This window comes from Dromiciops gliroides, chromosome 1, assembly GCF_019393635.1.
Source record: "Dromiciops gliroides isolate mDroGli1 chromosome 1, mDroGli1.pri, whole genome shotgun sequence".
In the NCBI taxonomy this organism is placed as follows: domain Eukaryota; kingdom Metazoa; phylum Chordata; class Mammalia; order Microbiotheria; family Microbiotheriidae; genus Dromiciops; species Dromiciops gliroides.
The window spans coordinates 253,657,234-253,676,960 of record NC_057861.1 but is presented as its reverse complement, the minus strand read 5'-3'; the positions used below and the strand labels follow the sequence as shown (position 1 = coordinate 253,676,960).

The 19,727-nt window shown below is 36.2% G+C and overlaps 1 protein-coding gene across 1 annotated transcript in view; it reads left to right on the top strand.

The window, feature by feature from the left end:
- Nucleotides 1–19,727, top strand: part of LOC122748048 (ethanolaminephosphotransferase 1-like) — a 166,027-nt gene that overhangs the window by 95,106 nt on the left and 51,194 nt on the right. Inside the window, exon 7 of the mRNA XM_043993781.1 lies at nt 7,048–7,316. Coding sequence (XP_043849716.1) covers nt 7,048–7,316 — 269 coding nt within the window. The remainder of the gene's footprint in view (nt 1–7,047; nt 7,317–19,727) is intronic.

Genomic DNA, 19,727 nt, shown 5'->3' with positions numbered 1-19,727 from the left:
CAGTAACTGGCATTTATAGAGTGCATTAAAATGTGCAAAGTGTTTTGCATATCTAATTTGATCCTCACAACAACCCTGTGAAGTACATGCTATTATTATCCTCATTTTATAGATGGAGGCTGATGGAGAATTAAGTGACCTATCCAGAGTAATACAGTTAGTAAGTGTTTCAGGCTTTAACTTAGGTCTTCCTGACTCCAAGGGGCAGCTGTGTGGTGCAGTGGATTGAGTACTGGCCCTGAAGTTGAGAGGACCCGAGTTCAAATGTCACCCCAGACACTTACTAGCTGTGTGACCCTGGGCAAGTCACAAGCCCAATTGCCTTAAATATCTGGGGCCATCTCTAGTTGTCATGATGTATATCTTGCCACTGGACCCAGATGGCTCTGGAGGAGAGAGTGAGGTTGGTGATGCTGCATAGCCCTCCCTCACTTAAATCCAATTCACTTCAAGTCATAATGTCACCTGATGTCCTGGTCTTCTTTGAAAACAAAGGAAAGACAATAGCAACAACAGTAGGACTTCAAGGTCAGCACTCTGTCCACTGCACTGTACCACCCAGCTGCCTCTATAGAAACTGAAACTGTACTTGCTCATTTTATTATTTCTATTTTCTCAAGAAATCTAATTTTTAGTGAGGAAAACGTTTAGAAGAGGGAGGAAAGGAACGGCATGTATTAGGTAGCAGATATATGCCAGGCACTGTAAAGCTAAATGCTTTACACAAAGATCATCTTATTTGTTCCTTACTAATACTTTGGGAGGTAGGTGGTATTATAACTCCCATTTTACAGATAAGGAAATTGAGGCAAACAGAGGTTAAATGATTTACCAGGGGCACAGAGCTGGTAAGTATCTGAGGCAGGATTTGAACTCAGGTGTTCCTGACTCCAGGCTCAGAACTCTATCCACCGTACCACCTAGCTGCCAGTCACTTCAGAAATGTAATAAGAGAACAAAAATTGTATTTTCTGAAACTTTCTGAAAAAGTATAAAAACAATATTTAATTAATAGATCTCATTAATGAAAAATATAAATGAAGTGTAAAAGTGTATATTTCTGAAAATTTGAGATCTATTTGTCAAAAGAAGAGGAAAAAATAAGGATTTAAAGAAAAATAATAGAAATACTAGCTATATCTAGCTCATATCTTATACTTATGTCACCCCTCCTAATTTAGATTGACTCTCTTCTGGAGGTTTAACGAAATTGTGTTATTTTCCCTAATGAAAAGGTTTACAAATACTTTTTTAGGGGTCTATTCAAAATACTCCTGCAGTTCTTTAGGGACACGGTACACACTCCTTAATGATGATTGTGGAGTTGTGCAGCTCACAGCAACTAATGTATTAGAGTTCACTTTGCTGCTGTAAAATCTGGTGCCAGACTCCCTAAAGGCCCAGTGTCTGGCAAGGCCACAGTAGGATGAAATGCATAGCACTTAAAAAAAAAAAATTAGAAATTCAGTCCAAGCTGTTCTCTTAAAGTTTTAGGCTCAGATTTAAACAAGTCTAGCCAAAAATTATTCCACCCAGGAGCTATTATCACATTCCTCCTTCTGAAAGCAGCTAAAACCACAGAATTGTTGGCAATCACGTAGTTTTTTTTTTTAAATGAAAAATTCTTGTAGCCTCCCCAGTTCCTTGGTCTTTCGTTTTCTTTCCTGTTTACTGTATTCAAAATACTTTGGTGATAGATAGGGTCAGAGTTTTAATTGGGAGATCTTCCTTTTAACACTAGAGTTTTCCAATAATGAAAGGTATATAACTGAACAGGAAAAAGAATCCCATTGTGTAAATCTTGTCCTATAAGGAACAAATGTATTATGACATGCATGACTTATTTTAAGTTAAACCTCAAAAGGCATTATGGCATGAGTCTCAGATTGGCATTAAAAGCCACCAGGTGAATTTTTATGCTAGTCACTTGGACAACTCAAAACAACAGGACTTAGGAATGGTTTTGCTGTTCAGTATCTCTCCACTCCATTCAGTATCACAGATATTTGTATGAAAACAGAATACTTAAAGATCTATTTGTATTTTATCAGAAACTACAATAGTTATATTTGTGATTGTACAATTAGTTACATGGTGGCCAATTGTGATGTAATCATTTTGACTTGGGTTGACAGTTCTCACCATACAGCCAGTAACCTTTAAGTGGCATAGTTAGGACTGACCTTGGCAAGCTGAGGAAGTACTATTAATTCCTTTGACATCTTTCCATTGTTCTTATCTCCTTCTGTTTTCTCCATTTGGCATTCACCTGCCATCTTGATTCCACCTCCAGGACTATATCCTTTGTTTTAATTATGTTCTTTTATTTGGTGACCAAATAATTAGATGGGAGTTCTAGTCCCAGCTCTGTCATAAACTAGCTGTGACCTTAGATGAGTTATTTTCTAGGACTCAGTTTACAACTGACTATTTTTTGCTAAATAGAACTAGAGGGCAGCTAGGTGTCATAGTGGAAAGCACTGGCCCTGGAGTCATGAGGACCAGAGTTCAAATGTCACCTCAGACACTTACTAGCTGTGTGACCCTGGGAAAGTCACTTAATCCTGTTTGCCTCAGTTTCCTTATCTGTAAAATGAAGTGGAGAAGGAAACATCAAACCACTCCAGTATCTTTGCCAAGAAAACCCCTTATGGGGTCATGAAGGATCAGACAGGATTGAAAAATGACTGAATAATGACAACTACAATGATTCTTTATTTAATAATTGATCGATCTAGAATGCCATCTCTCTTTAGTTTTTTTCTGTTTCAGAGCCCAGTCTGAAGGTTACCTCTGTCATGCAGGATCTGCTGAATGAAAAATGATCTTTTCTTCCTCAAAAACCATATAGCTATAGAACATCTCTTATTCTCCTGGAATTATATGATAATTATATTTATTTATTTTTGGAAGTAAGGAAGGAGCCTTGGAGATCACATCCAACTCATCTTCTGTTTCTTGTTATAGTTAATTGGTTGGGTTGTTATCCCCCACACTTCCCTCTCCCATCATCAAGTACCTTCCTCTCTACTTAAGAAGTACTCAATAAGTATCTGTTGGATTCTTTGAATGGTTTAAGATATAATTTCTCCCAGGAGTATTTGCATTTAAAAAAAGATTCCTGAATTTGCAAAAACAGACCTTAATATTTCTTTCCTAGTCCCCTTTCCCCCTCTCTGAAGGGTAGTCATTTTAAATAAATATGATTTTCCTTAAAATTACTTCTAACTCAGTTGGATTATTGGACTTGAACCAGTCTGGACTGTTTGAGGCAAGAACTGAAATTATACTTTAATCTGATGTTTTTTACTCTTCTGAACATGCCATCATTTGGTAATTTGTCCTTCATGGCTAATTAGCATTAATTTAACCTTTTTGTTAATGTTAAGATCATTTTACCATAGTAAAATTATAGTCTGTTTGGCTTAACCAGTGAAGTTAAAAGGTTAAAAGGTTTGTGGTTCTTGTTATATTTTCTATGTGACTGACTCTGTGTTACTTATTTATCTTTCACTGAGTTCATGTGGATTATCAATTCTCCTAATTAATAAATTATTTCCCTTCCACCTTTAGCTATGCTACTATGGTACTATGAAGGATTACATACATTTTTCTTTAGTATTGTATAATGGTTTTTGATTTTATGGTAGTCTGCTCAGCAGTTACCAGTCATGAAGCCTTGAAAATAGTTTCTTAAAATTAGCCCACAGAAGTTTTTACCAGTTTACCCTGCTTGATTTAGCAGCTAGAGTATAAATAACCCAATAGGTAGACTACTTGCCCTATATAACAATTAAAAGTATCTATCAATCAATTATACACAGAAAAATCATCATAAAATCAGTTGAACAAATTAAAGTTAACATACATTTTATTAATAAACCAATATTATTAATTAATAAATTAAATTAATACAATAAATTAATAAAGACTTAAGACAAATTTCTTTTGGGGTGAGGCATTTGGGGTTAAGTGACTTGCCCAGGGTCACACAGCTAGTAAGTGTTAAGTGTCTGAGGCCGAATTTGAACTCAGGTCCTCCTGAATCCAGGGCCAGTGCTCTATCCACTGCGCCACCTAGCTGCCCCAACTTAAGACAATATTATTAATTAATAATATTATTAATATTAAAACCAATATTAAAAATTGGTTTAACTATTTTACATTCTGGTCTTTTTGTTTTGTTTTTAAGTTTAGAACACAAAACTCTTTTAATCTGGGGCTGAGGAGACAGCATTACTGAAAATATGCTCAATTCATTTTAACTAATTTTTAAAATTTAAATGATATTTTATTTCCCCTCAGTTACATGTAAAACATTTTAATGTTTGGTATTGTTTAAAGTTTTGAGTTCCAAACTTTATCTTTCCTTCTTTTCCCTCCCTCTACCCTGGGACAGTAAGCAATCTGACATAGGTTATATGTACGAAATCTTGTAAAACATATTTCCATATTAGTCATTTTGTGGAAGAAAACTCAAAACACCATTCCGTCCGAGGCAGCTAGGTGGCACAGTGGATAGAGCACAGGCCCTGGAGTCAGGAGTATCTGAGTTCAAATCTGGCCTTGGACCCTTGACATTTACTAGCTGTGTGACCCAGGGCAAGTCACTTAACCCCAATTGCCTCACTAAAAAAACAAAACAAACAAAAAACAACAACAACAAAAAACCAAACCCCAAAACACACAATTCCCCCAAATGAAAAAAGGAAAGAAAATGAAAAATAATACGCTTTGGTCTGTATTCAGATACCATCAGAATAAATACTTATTTGTTAAGCACCTGGTCCATAGTAAGTGTATAATAAATGGTTTTTGACCAATTAATACTTCATGCCAGGCATTATGCTAGGTGCTGGTGATATCGACAAAATTGAAATGATCTCTCCCATCAATACCCTTGAAAAGTGGGGTGAAAAGTGAAAAATTTAGTCAGACAGCTGTTTTACCTATACTAGTAGTTGCCCTTTCAATCCAATCTTGTAAACCAATCCAATAAACATTTGTTAAACACCTGTTGGCCTGTTATGTGACAGGCACTATGCTAAGTGCCAATGATACAATTAATAAACAAGAAAGTCCCTACTCTCAAGGAGTTTGTAAAGAGGAGACAACACCTAAAAGGAGGTAGGAAAGTGAAGAGGGGGAATAGGATGACAGAGGGTATCGTACTCAGTGGAGTTGGAAACACACAGGCCAGCAGATACAAAGTAGAGTGATCTGAGATTTGTTTCTGCTCTCTATAGAGGAAGGCATTGGGAAGAATTCAGTATTCTGCCCTTCAGTCTTCCAGTTAGAGAGGAGTGGAAGCTGAAGGGGTTGGTGTCGATCAAGACTTGAGTTAGCAGCATAGTGGAGAGTTTAGAGGAGATGAGCTTATACTGGGAGGGGTATCTTTTTCTGAGCAGTAGTAACCAGGGAGAGTGGCAGATGCAAAGTGGAGAGATGATCAGATGATCTTCATCTATTCTGTATATATTCCTAGTTTTTTATATATTATCTCCTTGATTAGAATGCATGTTCCTTTAGAGTAGAGAGTAGACACTTTTTTTGGCCTTTTTTTTTTGTATCCCCAGTCCTTAGCACAATAATGCCAGCTTAGCACATAGCAAGCATTTAATAAATCTTTGTACACTGTGTCGTTTGAAATATTGGTGGGGGGGAAGCCTGTGTCTGTTCTAAGTTATTGGGGAACTTAGCTGGGGTTTCTAATATATTGCTACTTATAAATTAGAGGCGATTGCACCAGTTTTTGGCAGCAAGCATTTATTATTAAAGTATATTAAATGTTAATAAAGAGCTGACTGCATTTAAGGCAAGCTGAAAATCCCCATCACCAGAGAGAGAGAGAGAGAGAGAGAGAGAGAGAGAGAGAGAGAGAGCGAGCGAGCGAGCACATGGCTCCAGAATTCAGAGGTCCTACGTTACCTAGAGCTAGAGAGAGAAGAGAGAAGGGGATCTGTGGCTGTCTCCTTCAGCATCCCAGGCCAAGAGAGCATAAGCCTCTTGAAGACCAGAGGAGAGGCGGTCCTTACACACTGTTCAAAGCTAATTAATTGGCTAGCATCATTCAAATCTATTGGTTTACTGGACCTGAGGGTGGTCCATATTAAAATGAGCAGTGCTGGGCTGAGCTCCAAGTCTAGTGAAAGACAGACCCTCTACTAAGAGTTTGATTTGCAATTTCTATTGTCTTTGGGCTGGCTCTGAGAAACCAGCCAGAGTTGGGGGGGGGGGTCTCTGGGCCCCGCCAAAACCATTATTAATAATTATTTTCTCACAACACTGACTAGTTTTCGGTCTTTTTTGGGTTGATGGTACTTGGTAAAACACCTCATAGACCATATATTCTCTTAGTTACTACAGAACAATCTCATGAGAATAAAGGAAGAATAATGCTAATTTTGATTATTTATGAGTTGGAGAAATTTTTATATAGAAATAAGTATTTATTTGTGCTAGAAACAAATATATAGATGTTTTCATATTCTAGACTTTAACACAACTTAGATTCAGTCTGAAAACCCACAGGAATGAGAACCTGGTCTACTTCATGACAAACCAATACTAATGGGTAAATTCCTTCCAGTGAACTGATGATTACTTCTAATGAATTGGCTAACTTGGACACTTGTATTAGCACATTATAAATAAAACCTTTGTGGAAAAGTTTGTTTTTGATAGTGGTTAATGATAGTTTTATTTTTGTGTATAGCATATTATTGACTTTATTCATCAGCATGGTGGAGTAGGAAGAATGCTGAAGTTGGAGTTCCCAACCCAAGTTCCAATCCCAGCTCTGCCATTAACTACCTATGTGGTGTTGAGCAAGTCTCTTGTTTACCTCTCTTGAGGACTCAGTTTCCTCACTTGTAAAAATGAAGGGGTGGATTTAGTGACTCTTAAGTTCCTTTCTAGCTTTCAAACTATGATCCTATCATCTTAATTCTTTTTTATTATATATTTCATGTATGAACCACAAAAAATACATTGGGTTGTATTTCTTATATTAAAGTCTTTTGATTTTTTGTTGTCTTTCCTTTACAGATTCTATAGATGGGAAACATGCTAGAAGAACACAGTCCAGTACTCCTCTGGGAGAGCTATTTGACCATGGGTTGGATAGCTGGGCTACTTCCCTTTTCACCATTTCTTGGTTCTCTGTTTGTCGAAGTCCCAGGAGCTCCCCAGGATTTTCTGAGCACATGATGTTCTTGTTCCTGAGCATTGTTTTGCTTAACTTCATGTTATCCCATTGGGAAAAATATAACACTGGAGTCCTTTTTCTTCCTTGGGGATACGACCTAAGCCAAGTGGTAAGAATTTTATTTAATTTTAAAATCCCATTGTATTATAGGTAGCCTCTAAGAGAAACCAGGAAAACTATTTATACAATGACAACATCATTATAAAGAAAAATAAATTTGAAAAGTTTAACAAGCTTTTCTTACAGCCCCTAAAAAAGTTGCAAATTTGGTGAATAGTGATAACATTAAATATATTGTTTTATAAGTCAACGTGGGCTTTCAGGGATCCTTAGTGGCCCATATTTCTATTTGAGTTTGACACCATTGATATAGCTAACTTTGATTTGTTGAAGTCCATTAAAGCGATACTGATACTTTCTAGATATTTTGTTCTGCTAAATTAGTTTTCTTCTAAAGATCCAATGAATAATGTTTGAATCAGGGGAGAACAATTAACAAATGAATGAACTGTTTCTATTCACTTTTCCCTTCTAAAAAGTCAAAAGCTAGCTAGTTAAGATAAGAGTTGATGAGCAAATGAAGGTGTGTTGGACGGTTCCACAAGTCTGTAAATTATAAAACATTTCACTCCAAGGAGTAAGATATGGTGAATATGTTTAGTACTGATAATGATCCTGTTAGAACAAATAAAGTAAATAATTAGACTTAAGACTGGAAGTATAGATACTTCATTTTCTTGGTACAGACAAGAATGGTTGCCATTTTTCAGCTTAGAAAGTCCATCCTATTTGTTTGAGTGCCACTTGAAGAAGAAATACTTTGAATAGATTAGCACAAAAGGCAAACTGCACTTTTAATTTTCAGTTAGATTTAATCCAGGAAAAATAGTTTAGGAACACTATGCATTAAGCCTGATCTTTAAACTGTACCTTGGGTGAGGTCAAGAAAGTCTAAGTAGCCACCATGGAACCATATAACAACGAAGAAACTGTTGTCACTTGTGTAGCTAGCTTCTATTTCACCATTTAATATGGGTAAATTGGATAATAATGGTAATATTCACCTAAATTGGATGAGCCCTTACTCTTACTGTTTAGCGTTATAATTGGACATCTTTATGCCCACACTATATAGTACCTACGATAGAGATCCTCCTGCTCCCTGTCCAATGATGAAAACCATAATTACTGGTTGAGGAAAAAACTATAGTAGTAATTAGTGTATAATGGGGTAATATTTCCCCATCTAGGCTTATTATTTTATTACTTATTATACCATAGGGAATTTTTACAGCAATATTGTTGACTGCTGTTCATTTTCATTTACTTCCACTGAAGAGTGTAGCCCATTTCAGGATAGAAAATTTTACTTTTTAAGTACTATGAGGTTTTAGTGTTCAACCACTGGTATTTCCTCTTGGCCTAGGATGATAGTGACATTGGGTATCATGCACTCTTATTGCTCACAATAAGAGAACTTCATTTATTTTAATAAATGGTTTGAGATGTAGTCTCTTTGTTTCATTTCCTTTTATTTTTGACTAATTACTAGATTTATTATACCATTACTGTTTATTTTTGGACAAATTTAAGTGAAGTCTATTTCCTATTTCCTTACTATTATCCACATGTTACAGCTTGAGGCAAAAATAAGTGCTTTGTGCAGGATCACACAACTAATACATGTCTGAAGCCACATTTGAACCCTCATCTACCTAACTCCAGATCCAGTGCTTTATTTGCTGTACCACCAGCTGCTTCTAAAGACTTAGAAGTATTCTGAAAATCTGCCCTTTTTTTAAAAGGCTCATCTAAGGTTATACTTCCTAAGTGAAGCCTTTCTTAATCCTTCCAGTTGTTAGTTCTCTCCCTTAAGGAAATTATTTTCTATTTACTTATTTGTGTTATGTAAATGTTGTATCCCATAATAAAATGTAAACTCCTTGAGGTTAGAGACTATTTCATCTTTTTGACAGCTACGTGGCATCTAGATATAGAAAGTGTTGGATCTGAAGCTGTAGTAAGGAAGACTTAAATTCAAATCTAGCCTCAGATACTTTCCAGCTGTGTGACTGTAAGGGGCTAAAACTCTAGCTATACTGTCTAAAATATCTAATGAGTGATTGCCAATAAATTATAAGCTTTAGCAAGAGTTAGACTTTTAAGCATTTATTAAGGAGAATAAGAATTTGGTGAAGAGAGAGAGAAAGAGGCCTAGATTCAGCTATCTCAGGAAGCCCCACATTTCTGCTCCACTCTCCATGAGAGTCCTGATGAAAGAGAGCGAGAGAACCAGCCTCCCCCCTTTTTCTTCCCACAAGCCTCCTGTGAAACTGGGAACATCCCATCCACACACGCACACACAGCTCCAAGCTAATTGGCTGGTAGCTTTGATAGACAGTACCCACAAGCAAATGTCACTTCCTGACGCCAAGGAAAAGCTGCATGGCTTGCCCTCAGATGCCTTCTCCTCATGGTGGAGTTTCCCTACAGTAACTCTCCAGCAGGTGGCATCACTCCAATCATTACATGACCCTGGGTAAATTACTTAAAATTTGCATATCTCAGTATTTTCTCTTTTTTAACAATAGTATTTTATTTTATTTTTTCCCAATTACATGTAAAGACAGATTTAAACATTCATTTTTTGGTGGGGGTGGGCCTGGCCAACGAGGCTTAGGTGACTTGCCCAATGTCACACAGCTAGTAAGTGTCAAGTGTCTGTGGCCAGATTTGAACTCAGGTTCTCCTTAATCCAGGGCCGGTGCTTTATCTACTCTGCCACTTAGCTGTCCCTTGAACATTCATTTTTGTAAGATTTTGAGTTCCAAATTTTTCTCACTCTCTCACTTCCCTCCCCCTTCCCTAAAACAGCAAGCAACATTAAAATCATGTTAAACATATTTCTACATTAGTCATGTTGTGAGAGAAGAATCAGAACAAAAGGGAAAAGCCACAAGAAAGAAGCAAAAAAGCAAACAAAAAATTGAAAATAGTATGCTTCGATCTGTATTCAGGCTCTTATAGTTCTTTTTCTGGATGTGGAGAACATTTTCCATCATGAATCTTTCAGAAATTGTCTTGCATCATTATATTGCTGAGAACAGTAAGTCTTTCATGCTTGATCATTGCATACTGTTGAATGTTCTCTTGATTCTTCTCACTTTACTCAACATCAGTTCGTGTAAGTCTTTCTAGGTTTTTCTGCAATCTGTCTGCTTATTTTGTATAGTACAATAGTAATTCTATTACATCCATATTCCACAACTTGTTTAGCCATTTTCCAATTGATGGGCATTCCCTTAATTTCCAATTCTTTGCCACCACAAAAAGACCTCTATAAATATTTATGTACATGTGGCTCCTTTTTCCATTTTTTATGATCTCTTTGGGATTTAGACCTAGTAGTGGTATTGCTGGGTCAAAGGATATGTGCAGTTTTATAGCCTTTTGGGCATAGTTCCAAATTGCTCTCCAGCATTGTAGATCAGTTCACAACTCTACCAACAATGCATTAGTGTTCTAATTTTCCCACATCTTCTCCAACATTTATCATTTTCCTTTTTTTGTTATATTAGTCAATCTAATAGGTGTGAGATGGTACCTCAGCGTAGTTCTAATTTGCATTTCTTTAATCAATAGTGATTGAGAACATTTTTTCAATAGCTTTAATTTCTTCATCTGAAAACTGGCTGTTCATATTCTTTGCCATTTCTCAATTGGGTAATGGCTTGTATTCTTATAAATTTGATTCAGTTCTCTATATATTTGAGAAATTAGACCCTTATCAGAAACACTGGCTGTAAAAATTGTTTTCCAGCTGTCTGCTTTCTTTCTAATCTTGGTTGCATTGGTTTTGTTTGTGCAAAATCTTTTAAATTTAATATAATCAAAACGATCCATTTTGTATTTCATAATACAATTCTCTATCTCATTTTTGGTCATAAATTCTCCCTTTCTCCATAGATCTGACATGTTAAACTAGTCCTTCCTCTTCTAATTTGCTCATGGTATCAAATTTTATGTCTAAATCATATACCCATTTTGACTTTATATCTCAGTCTTCTCAATGTAAAATAATAGCATGTACCTTACAGGATTATGAGGATAAAATAGGATAGTATTTGTAAAGTGCTTTTGAAACTTCAAAAAGTACTTTATAAATAAATACTTTTTGGTGGTCTCCCTTTTCCCACTCCTAAGTTTCTTTCAGGGTCTCCATTTTGGGGACACCTCCCAGACTTGTCATACTTTATTTCCCTCTCAGCTGTACTTCTGACTCCAAGGACTTTGCCACCATTTCTTCACCATTTCTGCTTTCCAGCTTCCTTTTATATGTTGTCTTCCTCTATTAGAATATAAGCTCCTTGAGAGCAAGTATTGTGCCAGGGACTGTTTTTTTTTTTCTTTTTTCTTCCCCCTCCCATTTACATATAAAGATAGTTTTCAACATTTATTTTTGTAAGATTTTGAGTGCCAAATTTTTCTCCTTTCTTCCCTCCTCCCTAAGACAGCAAGCAATAGGTTATGCATGTACAATCATCTTAAATATATTTCTATATTAGTCATGTTGTAAAAGAAGAATCAGAACAAAAGGGAAAAACCACAAGAAAGAATGAAAAAACCAAAAACCAAACAAAAAGTGAAAATAGTATGCTTTGATCTGCATCCAGACTTCATAGTTCTTTCTCTGAATGTGAATAGCATTTTCCATCAAGAGTCTTTTGGAATTGTCTTGGATTATTGTATTGCTGAGAAGAGCTATATCTCATAATTGATCATTGCGCAATGCTGCTGTTACTGTGTATGATGTTCTTCTGGTTCTGCTCACTTCACTCAGTATCAGTTCATGTAAGTTTTTCCTGGTTTTTCTAAAATCTGCTCACTTATCATTTCTTATTGCACAATCGTATTCCATTACATTCTTATACTACAACTTGTTCTCTAATTGATGGGCATCTCCTCAGTTTCCAATTCTGTGTCACCACAAAAAGAGCCTATAAATATACTTTTTTTTCTTTTTAATGTATTTGTATCTCTGGTGCTTAGCATAGTGCCTGACATACATTATGAGTGATTAATAAATGCTTCTTGCCTTGCCTTTGTCTTTGTCTTCTCAGTGCCTACCTCAGCACATTAAACACACTAGCCACTTAATAAATGCTGCTTCTTGTTAACTGTGTACATGTCATCTCTCTGCTAGACTGTAGATTCCATAAGGATAGGGGCCATGTCTAATATTTGCTTGTCTCTCAGAGGGCCTAGCATCGGAGGCATTTAGTAGAGACTTGTTGAATTAAATTGAATTTTGAGAAGCAAAATAGTTAGGAAAATGCAGGGATTTACTTCAGGGTGTAGTAAACCACCTCACAAAGCTTTGTTCTTGTTCAGTCATTTCAATTGTGTCTGATTCTTTATGACCCCATTTGGGGTTTTCTTGGGAAAGATACTGGAGTGGTTTGCCATCTCCTTCTTCAGTTCATTTTACAAATGAGGAAATGAGGCAAACAGGGTGAAGTGACTTGCCTAGGATCACACAGCTAGTGAGTGTCTGAGGCTAGATTTGAACTCATGAAGATGAGTCTTCCCAATTCCAAGCCCAGTGCTTTATTTGTTGTGGCACCTAGCTACCTATCTTCTTCTGCTTTATTGTTAAGTTGACATCCTCTTCATTGATGGTAATGTCTGTGTTTTAGTTTCATAGTAGATAGTTATTAAGTGGGTAGGTGTTGCAGTGGATAGAGCATTGGGGGTGGCATTAAGAACACCTGAGTTCAAATCCTGCCTCAGAAATTCATTAGCTGTGTGACGCTGGGAAAGTCACTTAACTTCAGTTTGCCTCAGTTTCCTCATCTGTGAAATGGGGATAAATAATAGCACCTCATGGGTTTTGAGGATCAAATGAAATAATGATTGTAAAGCACTAAGCACAATGCCTAGCACCTAATAAATGATATATAAATGTTAGTTGTTGTTATTATTATTATTATTATTATTAATTTCTTGAGGTCAAATATCCATTCCAGCACTTGAATGCTAACTGTTTTTACTTTCCTTGAATTCTTATAGTTGAATAAATAAGTTGCCACTCACCATGATGAAAGCCCTACTTTCCTTGTACAGATAAAAAAGGAAATGATTCTAGATTGATTTAATTTTACTCTCAGCACAGGCAAATTGTGTATGATTATATCTTTCTTAATTGGAACATAAAATAAATTTTAACTGTTGCTTGTCCCCAGAAAAAGATACATCATTAAAATCTAGAAATTTTCTTGATTTATGGCTGTTCCTTTTATGTATCTTTTGTGATGCTGCATCCAAATTAGTGAGTAATTTAATTACTCTGTTATGCTTGTAAGCAGTGTTCCAATTAGTTTAAAATGACAGCTTATTCATAAGACGGTTACATTTCTAAAGTGATGTTGGTGACTGAGATCAGAGTGCTATTGAGTTTTAAATTTTCTTTTGAAAAATTAAAAATCTGTTTATTCAAAAAGAGAGGATGAAATCTTATTATATTGTCTGTATACTCTCAGTAATATTAATATGTAAGTGCTTTTTTCATTGATGAAAGAGAAATTAAGACATTTCATAAAGAAAAATCCTCATCAATTTATGAATAATAAATATGCTTTAATGAATTTATACCTTTGTAAGATCTTAAATTCAATTCATCAAATATTATCAAGTACCTGTTATCTTATTTCATATTGAATATAAAACCTGATCTTAAAATTACTTTAAAATCTCTAGTCTTAACCTTTTTTTGTGATATGGGTCCCTTTTGACTACTGGGTGAATCATGGATTCCCTTCTCAGAATAATGTTTTTAAATAGATAAAATAGATATGATTGCAAAGGAAACTAATTATATTAAAATACAATTTTATGCCTAAATATGTATGTATAGAACTGAACAGTGTTCTGAAAACCAGGTAAAGAGAAACTAACAAGGGAAAACATAAAAAACAGCAACATTGAAGGCTACAGGAAGGTCAAGGACTGTTGGATTTAGCAAATAAGGGGTCACTGGTGACCTTTGAGAGAGCAGTTTCAATCAAGTGGTGAATTTTCAAGAGATTGAGCAAATTAGTGATTGGTCTGAAAATTACCATTTCTAGGAATTAAGCAGCGAGAGGGAGGAGAAATGTAGGATTTTACTGCAAGGAGGATAGTAAGAAGGGGTTGATTTTTTTAAGCATAGGGTAAACCTGAGCATCTTTGTACAGTTCAGGGAAGGTGGAATGCTAGAAAATAACTATAGGGTAAGGGAATGCATTTAAACAATGGGATTTAGCCAGGGGGAAGCTCTGTAGACAGGATATAGAATGCCAAGTGTGGGGAACTGCAAGCAAGCCTGTTCATCTAGAACAGAGTTTCTGAAGAAGAGAATGATATGAAATAAGTATAGAAATCTAAGTTGGAGTGTTCTTGTGGATGTGTTAATTACCAAGCTGGAATCTACAGCTAGATGGCATAATGGATAGAACACTGAACCTGGAGTCAGGAAGTTGTTTAGTTACTATTTTCAGTCGTGTCCCACTCTTTATGACCCCTTTTAGGGTTTTCTTGGAAAAAATACTGCAGTGGGTTTCCATTTCCTTCTCCAGATCACTTTATAGATGAGGAGTTAACTTGCCCAGGGTCATTCAGCTAGGAAGTGTTTGAAATCAGATTTGAACTCTAGTCTTCTTGACTACAGGCCCAGAACTCTATCCACTGTGCTACTGAGCTGTCCATGGAGTCAGGAAGACCTGAGTTCAAATCTGAACTTAAATACTTACTACCTATGTGACCTTGAGCAAGTCACTTAACTGCTGTCTGCCTCATTTTCCTCAACTGTAAAATGGAGATAATAATAACACCTTCCTCCTGGGTATCAAATAAGATATTCCTAAAGCACTTACTTTAGTTCCTGGCACATGGTAAGTGTTTAATAAATGATACTTCCTTTCCTTTCCCTGTATTTTTTCCCAAAGGCAAGAGGCAGTTAGTGAATGAAGTCTTTTGAGTGGGAGAGTGACATGATCAGAACTGTGTCTTAGGAAGATTATTTTGGTAGGCGTGCAGGAAGGGATTGGAGAAGGGCCACTGGCTTCAGGGAGACCAACAAGAAGATTGTTGCAGTAGGTTAAAGGAGAGTGAGGGGCCTAACTAGGGTGGTCGTAGTTTTGTAAGTGGCAAGAAAGGAGTGGATATGAAAGTAGTATATAGGTAAAATCAACTGATCAAATGTGGGTGGGGTGGGATTGAGGAAGAGAGTCAAAGATTACTGTGAGACTGCAAGCCTTTATGACTAAAAGAACAGAATTTTGGAGGAATGAGTTAGGGGTGGGAAATATTGTGTTTTGTTTTGGACAGACATTTGAAATGCCTGCAGGACATTTAGGTGGAGCTATCCAGGAGATGATTGTTGATCTTTAGGAATTTGGGAGAGAGATTAGGGCTAGATATGTACATTTGGGAGTCATATATGTTGAGACTAATTAAAACTCAGAGTATCTGAAGAGATCACCAAGAAAACTGAATAAAGAGAGAGAAGAGGGCCCTGGACACAGCCTTGGGGGAATGTCCCTGCTTAGGGGACAGGAAATAAAAGCATGATCCAACAAAAGAAACTGAAAATTTGTGGTCAGACATATGAAGATTTAAATTTTTTTAAATTGCAATACTTTGATTTAATTACCAAAAGGTAGTTATTTTATCCATCTGTCCACGAGTCTGCAGAACATTAATCATAGGATACTACCAACAGCTGAGTGGCTTGTCCCAGAATTATTTCTTTCTAAAACAAATGGGTTTTTAACAAGAGTGAATGAGTCAATATACCTGAAGTACTTTGCAAACTTGAAAGAACTACATCTGAACTCTACCAAACTAAGATGAGAAAAATGAGATAATAACGATGATAAAAACAGATATTTATGTAGAGTTTTAATATTTGTGAATATAAGTTCCTTGAAAGCAGGTACTGTTTTATTTTGGCCTTTATATCTACAGTACTTAGAACAGTTCCTGGTACATAGTAGGCACTTTTAAAATGAATGAATGACAACACTTTAAATATGTTATGTCATGGGATCCTCATGAAACATGTAAATCTAAAATCTGACTGTCATCTCCCCACTTTAACTTTACTGAAAATACCTTTTCCTGTCTTTCTTATGCTGTCTATATTTTACTGCCCATTAGTATACTGATTTAATGTTTTTCTTCTGCCTTCTGTGTATTCTGGATCAGTTTAATCTGCCTTATATTGTAAGGCTAGGGAGATGGACCTTGATATGCATAGCTCTCTTTACACTTTACTTAGCACAGTGCCCCAGGCAATTACGTGTTTATGATGATGAAAACAACTGGGAGAGGTTAGTGTTATGGAGGCTAAGGGAAGAAAGAGTATCCAGGAGAAGGTAGTCAGATGCCAGTTAGTAGCTGTGGAAATGTCAAGAAGAATTGGGACTGAGAAAAAGCCATTGGATTGTGCAGTTCAGTAACCATTGGTAACCTTAGAGCAATTTTGGTTGAGTGGTACGATTGAAAATCCAGATTTCAAGGGGCTGAAAAATGAACAGGAAGTGAATGAGTAGAGACAATGAGGGTAAATTGGCTTTTTCTAGGACTGTGATTCTGAAGTAAATGAGAGATAATAGCTTGAGGGGCAGGGTCAAGGGAAAACTATTCACTTAGGGGGTTTATTAGCCTGATAGCAATATGAAGGGGAGAATACAGAGTACTATAGACCCAATGGGGGCTTTTTTATTGGAAGGTGGTAAGGAGGGCTTGAAGTGAATAGAGCAAAGAATAAAGATGAGAGATATTTAGAAGGTTGACTCATTTGAAGTTTGTATCCATTTAGATTCTGATTCTGCTTTGCCTAAGAACTAGAATGGGGTTGTATGTTATTCTCTACTCTATCCTCTGCCCCCTGCCCTAACCAGGTGATGTAGTAGATAAAGCAGTGGATTGGTCATCTAAAGTGCTAGGTTTCAGGCCTGGTTCTTCTGTTTACTAGTTGTGTTACCTTGGACAAATCATTTTAACCTCTCTGAAGCTCTGTTTTCTTATCTTAAAAATGTAGATGATAATATGTATGCTATCTATCTTACAGGACAACTAGGTGGTACAGTGGATAGAGTGCCAGACCTGGAGTCAGGAAGACTCATCTTGCTGAGTTCAACTATGGCTTCAGACACTTACTAGCTGTGTGACCCTGGGCAAGTCACTTGACCACATTTGCCTCGGTTTCCTCATCTGTAAAATGAGCAGGAGAAAAAGATGACAAAACACTCTAGTATTTTTGCCAAGCAAACCCCAAATGGGGCCACAAAGAGTCAGACACAAGTGAAACAACTGAACCTTACAGGACCATTGAGACGTTCATATGGAATAAGTCCTTTGTGATTATAGGTCTAGATTTAAATCTAAGATCTAGAGTTGTAAGGGACCTTAGCAATTATGAGGTTCAGTATTATAATTTTCCAGATGAGGGAGCTGAGGCCAAGACAGGTTGGTTGTAAGTGGTAATACCAGAATTCAAATGCAGGTCCCATAACTCCAAGTTCAGCATCCTTTCCCCCTTAACTGTGTTGCTTTTAAACCTAATGTGCTTATAAATATGAATGATCATCCTTATATATTGTGACTAATTGCACGAGACTCTGTATAGCCTATGATATAAAGAGAACTGCATAGATCAAGTTCCATTTTTCTTGTCTCACAACATAAGGTAGATTAAATTGACACGACCCAGGACATGCCAAAAGCAGAACAAAACCATTAAATCTATTCACTGAGGCTGTTAAAATATGAATAACATATGTAAGCCATGGAAAGTTATTTTTAATGTAATGGGGGGAGGTCATATAGTAGCCTTTGAGATTTATATGTTTACTAAAGATGGGATCAGGAATATATTGGTTCTTCACTGGTCAAAATGGACCCTTTTTTTTTTTGACTCCTTAAAGGAAAATGTTAATTTTGAGATAAAACCTCAAGAATTTATTTCCCTAATAACATCAGCAACAGGAGAGGGCATTTTAGAAATTAAAAACCAGAGTCAGATTGGTGTAAACATTTAAAATTGCTTAATAACTTCTAAGGGTGTACCAGTTTGGTACAGTTTGGGTGGTATGAGACAAAACAATTTAACTTCCCTTGGAATGCAAACTTCACAGCATAGCATAGACTTGGGTTACAGCTTCTTAGGAGGCATGATCTCATCATCATAATAATAGCTAGATTTAAATAGCATCTACTCTGTTCCAGGCACTGTATTTACAAATATTATCTTATATGATCCTCACAACAACCCTGGGAGGTAGGCGCTATTATCACCCCCATTTTACAGATGAGGAAACTGAGGCAAACAGAGGTTAAGTGACTTGATTAAGGTCACACAGTTAAGTATCTAAGGCCAGATTCAAACTCAAATCTTTCTGCCTCCAAGCCCAGCACACTATCTCCACTGTCACTGAGCTGCTTTCTACTACTGTTGTACCAGAAGTCTAACCCAGTTACTAGTGCTAGAGTTAACCAACTTCAGTTAATTAACTTGAGGCTAACTAACTTCATTTTCCACTCATCACTGCCAACACAGATTTTTGGGTGACTTTTATTTATCCACCTATTAAAAATTTTATTATTTATTTTTAACATTCTTTTTTTTTAAAAATTTGAGTTCCAAATTATCTCCCTCCCTCCCATTGCTTCCCTACCAACTAAGAAGGCAAACAAAATGATATCTATTATATATGTGAAATCATGCAAAAATCTATTTCCATATTAGCCATATTGCAAAAAAAGTAAAAGAAAAAGTGAGAAAATTATACTTCAGTTTGCACTTAGAGTTCATCAGTTCTCTCTGGAGGTGAATATCTTTTTTTTATCATGAGTCCTTTGGAATTGTCTTGGATCATTGTATTGATTGAAGTAGTCAAGTCTTTCACAGTTGATCATCATTACCACATTGTTGTTACTGTGCATGAAGATTTCCTTGGTTCTTTTAGTTTCACTTTGCATCAGTTATAAAGATCTTGCCATTTTTTTCTGAAACCACCCCTCACCATTTCTTATAGCACAGTAGTACTCCATCAAAATCATATGCTACAACTCATTCAGCCATTTCTCAATTGATGAGCATCCCTCAATTTCCAGTTCTTTACCATCATAAAAAGAGCTGCTATAAATATTTTTGTACATAGAGGCCCTTTTCTTTTTTCTTTGATCTCTTTGGGGTACAGACCTACAAGTGGTATTGCTAGGTCAAAGGGTATGCACAATTTTATAGCACTTTGTGCATAGTTCCAAATTGTTCTTCAGAATGGTTGAACCAATTCACAACTCCAACAGTTTATTAGTGTACCTATTTTCCCTTAACTCTTCCAGCATTTGTCATCTCTAATAGGTCTCAGGTAGTACCTCAAAGTTTTTTTAATTTTAATTTCTCTAATGAACATAGGGATTCACAACATTTTATATGACTACAGATAGCTTTGATTTCTTCTTCTGAAAACTGCCT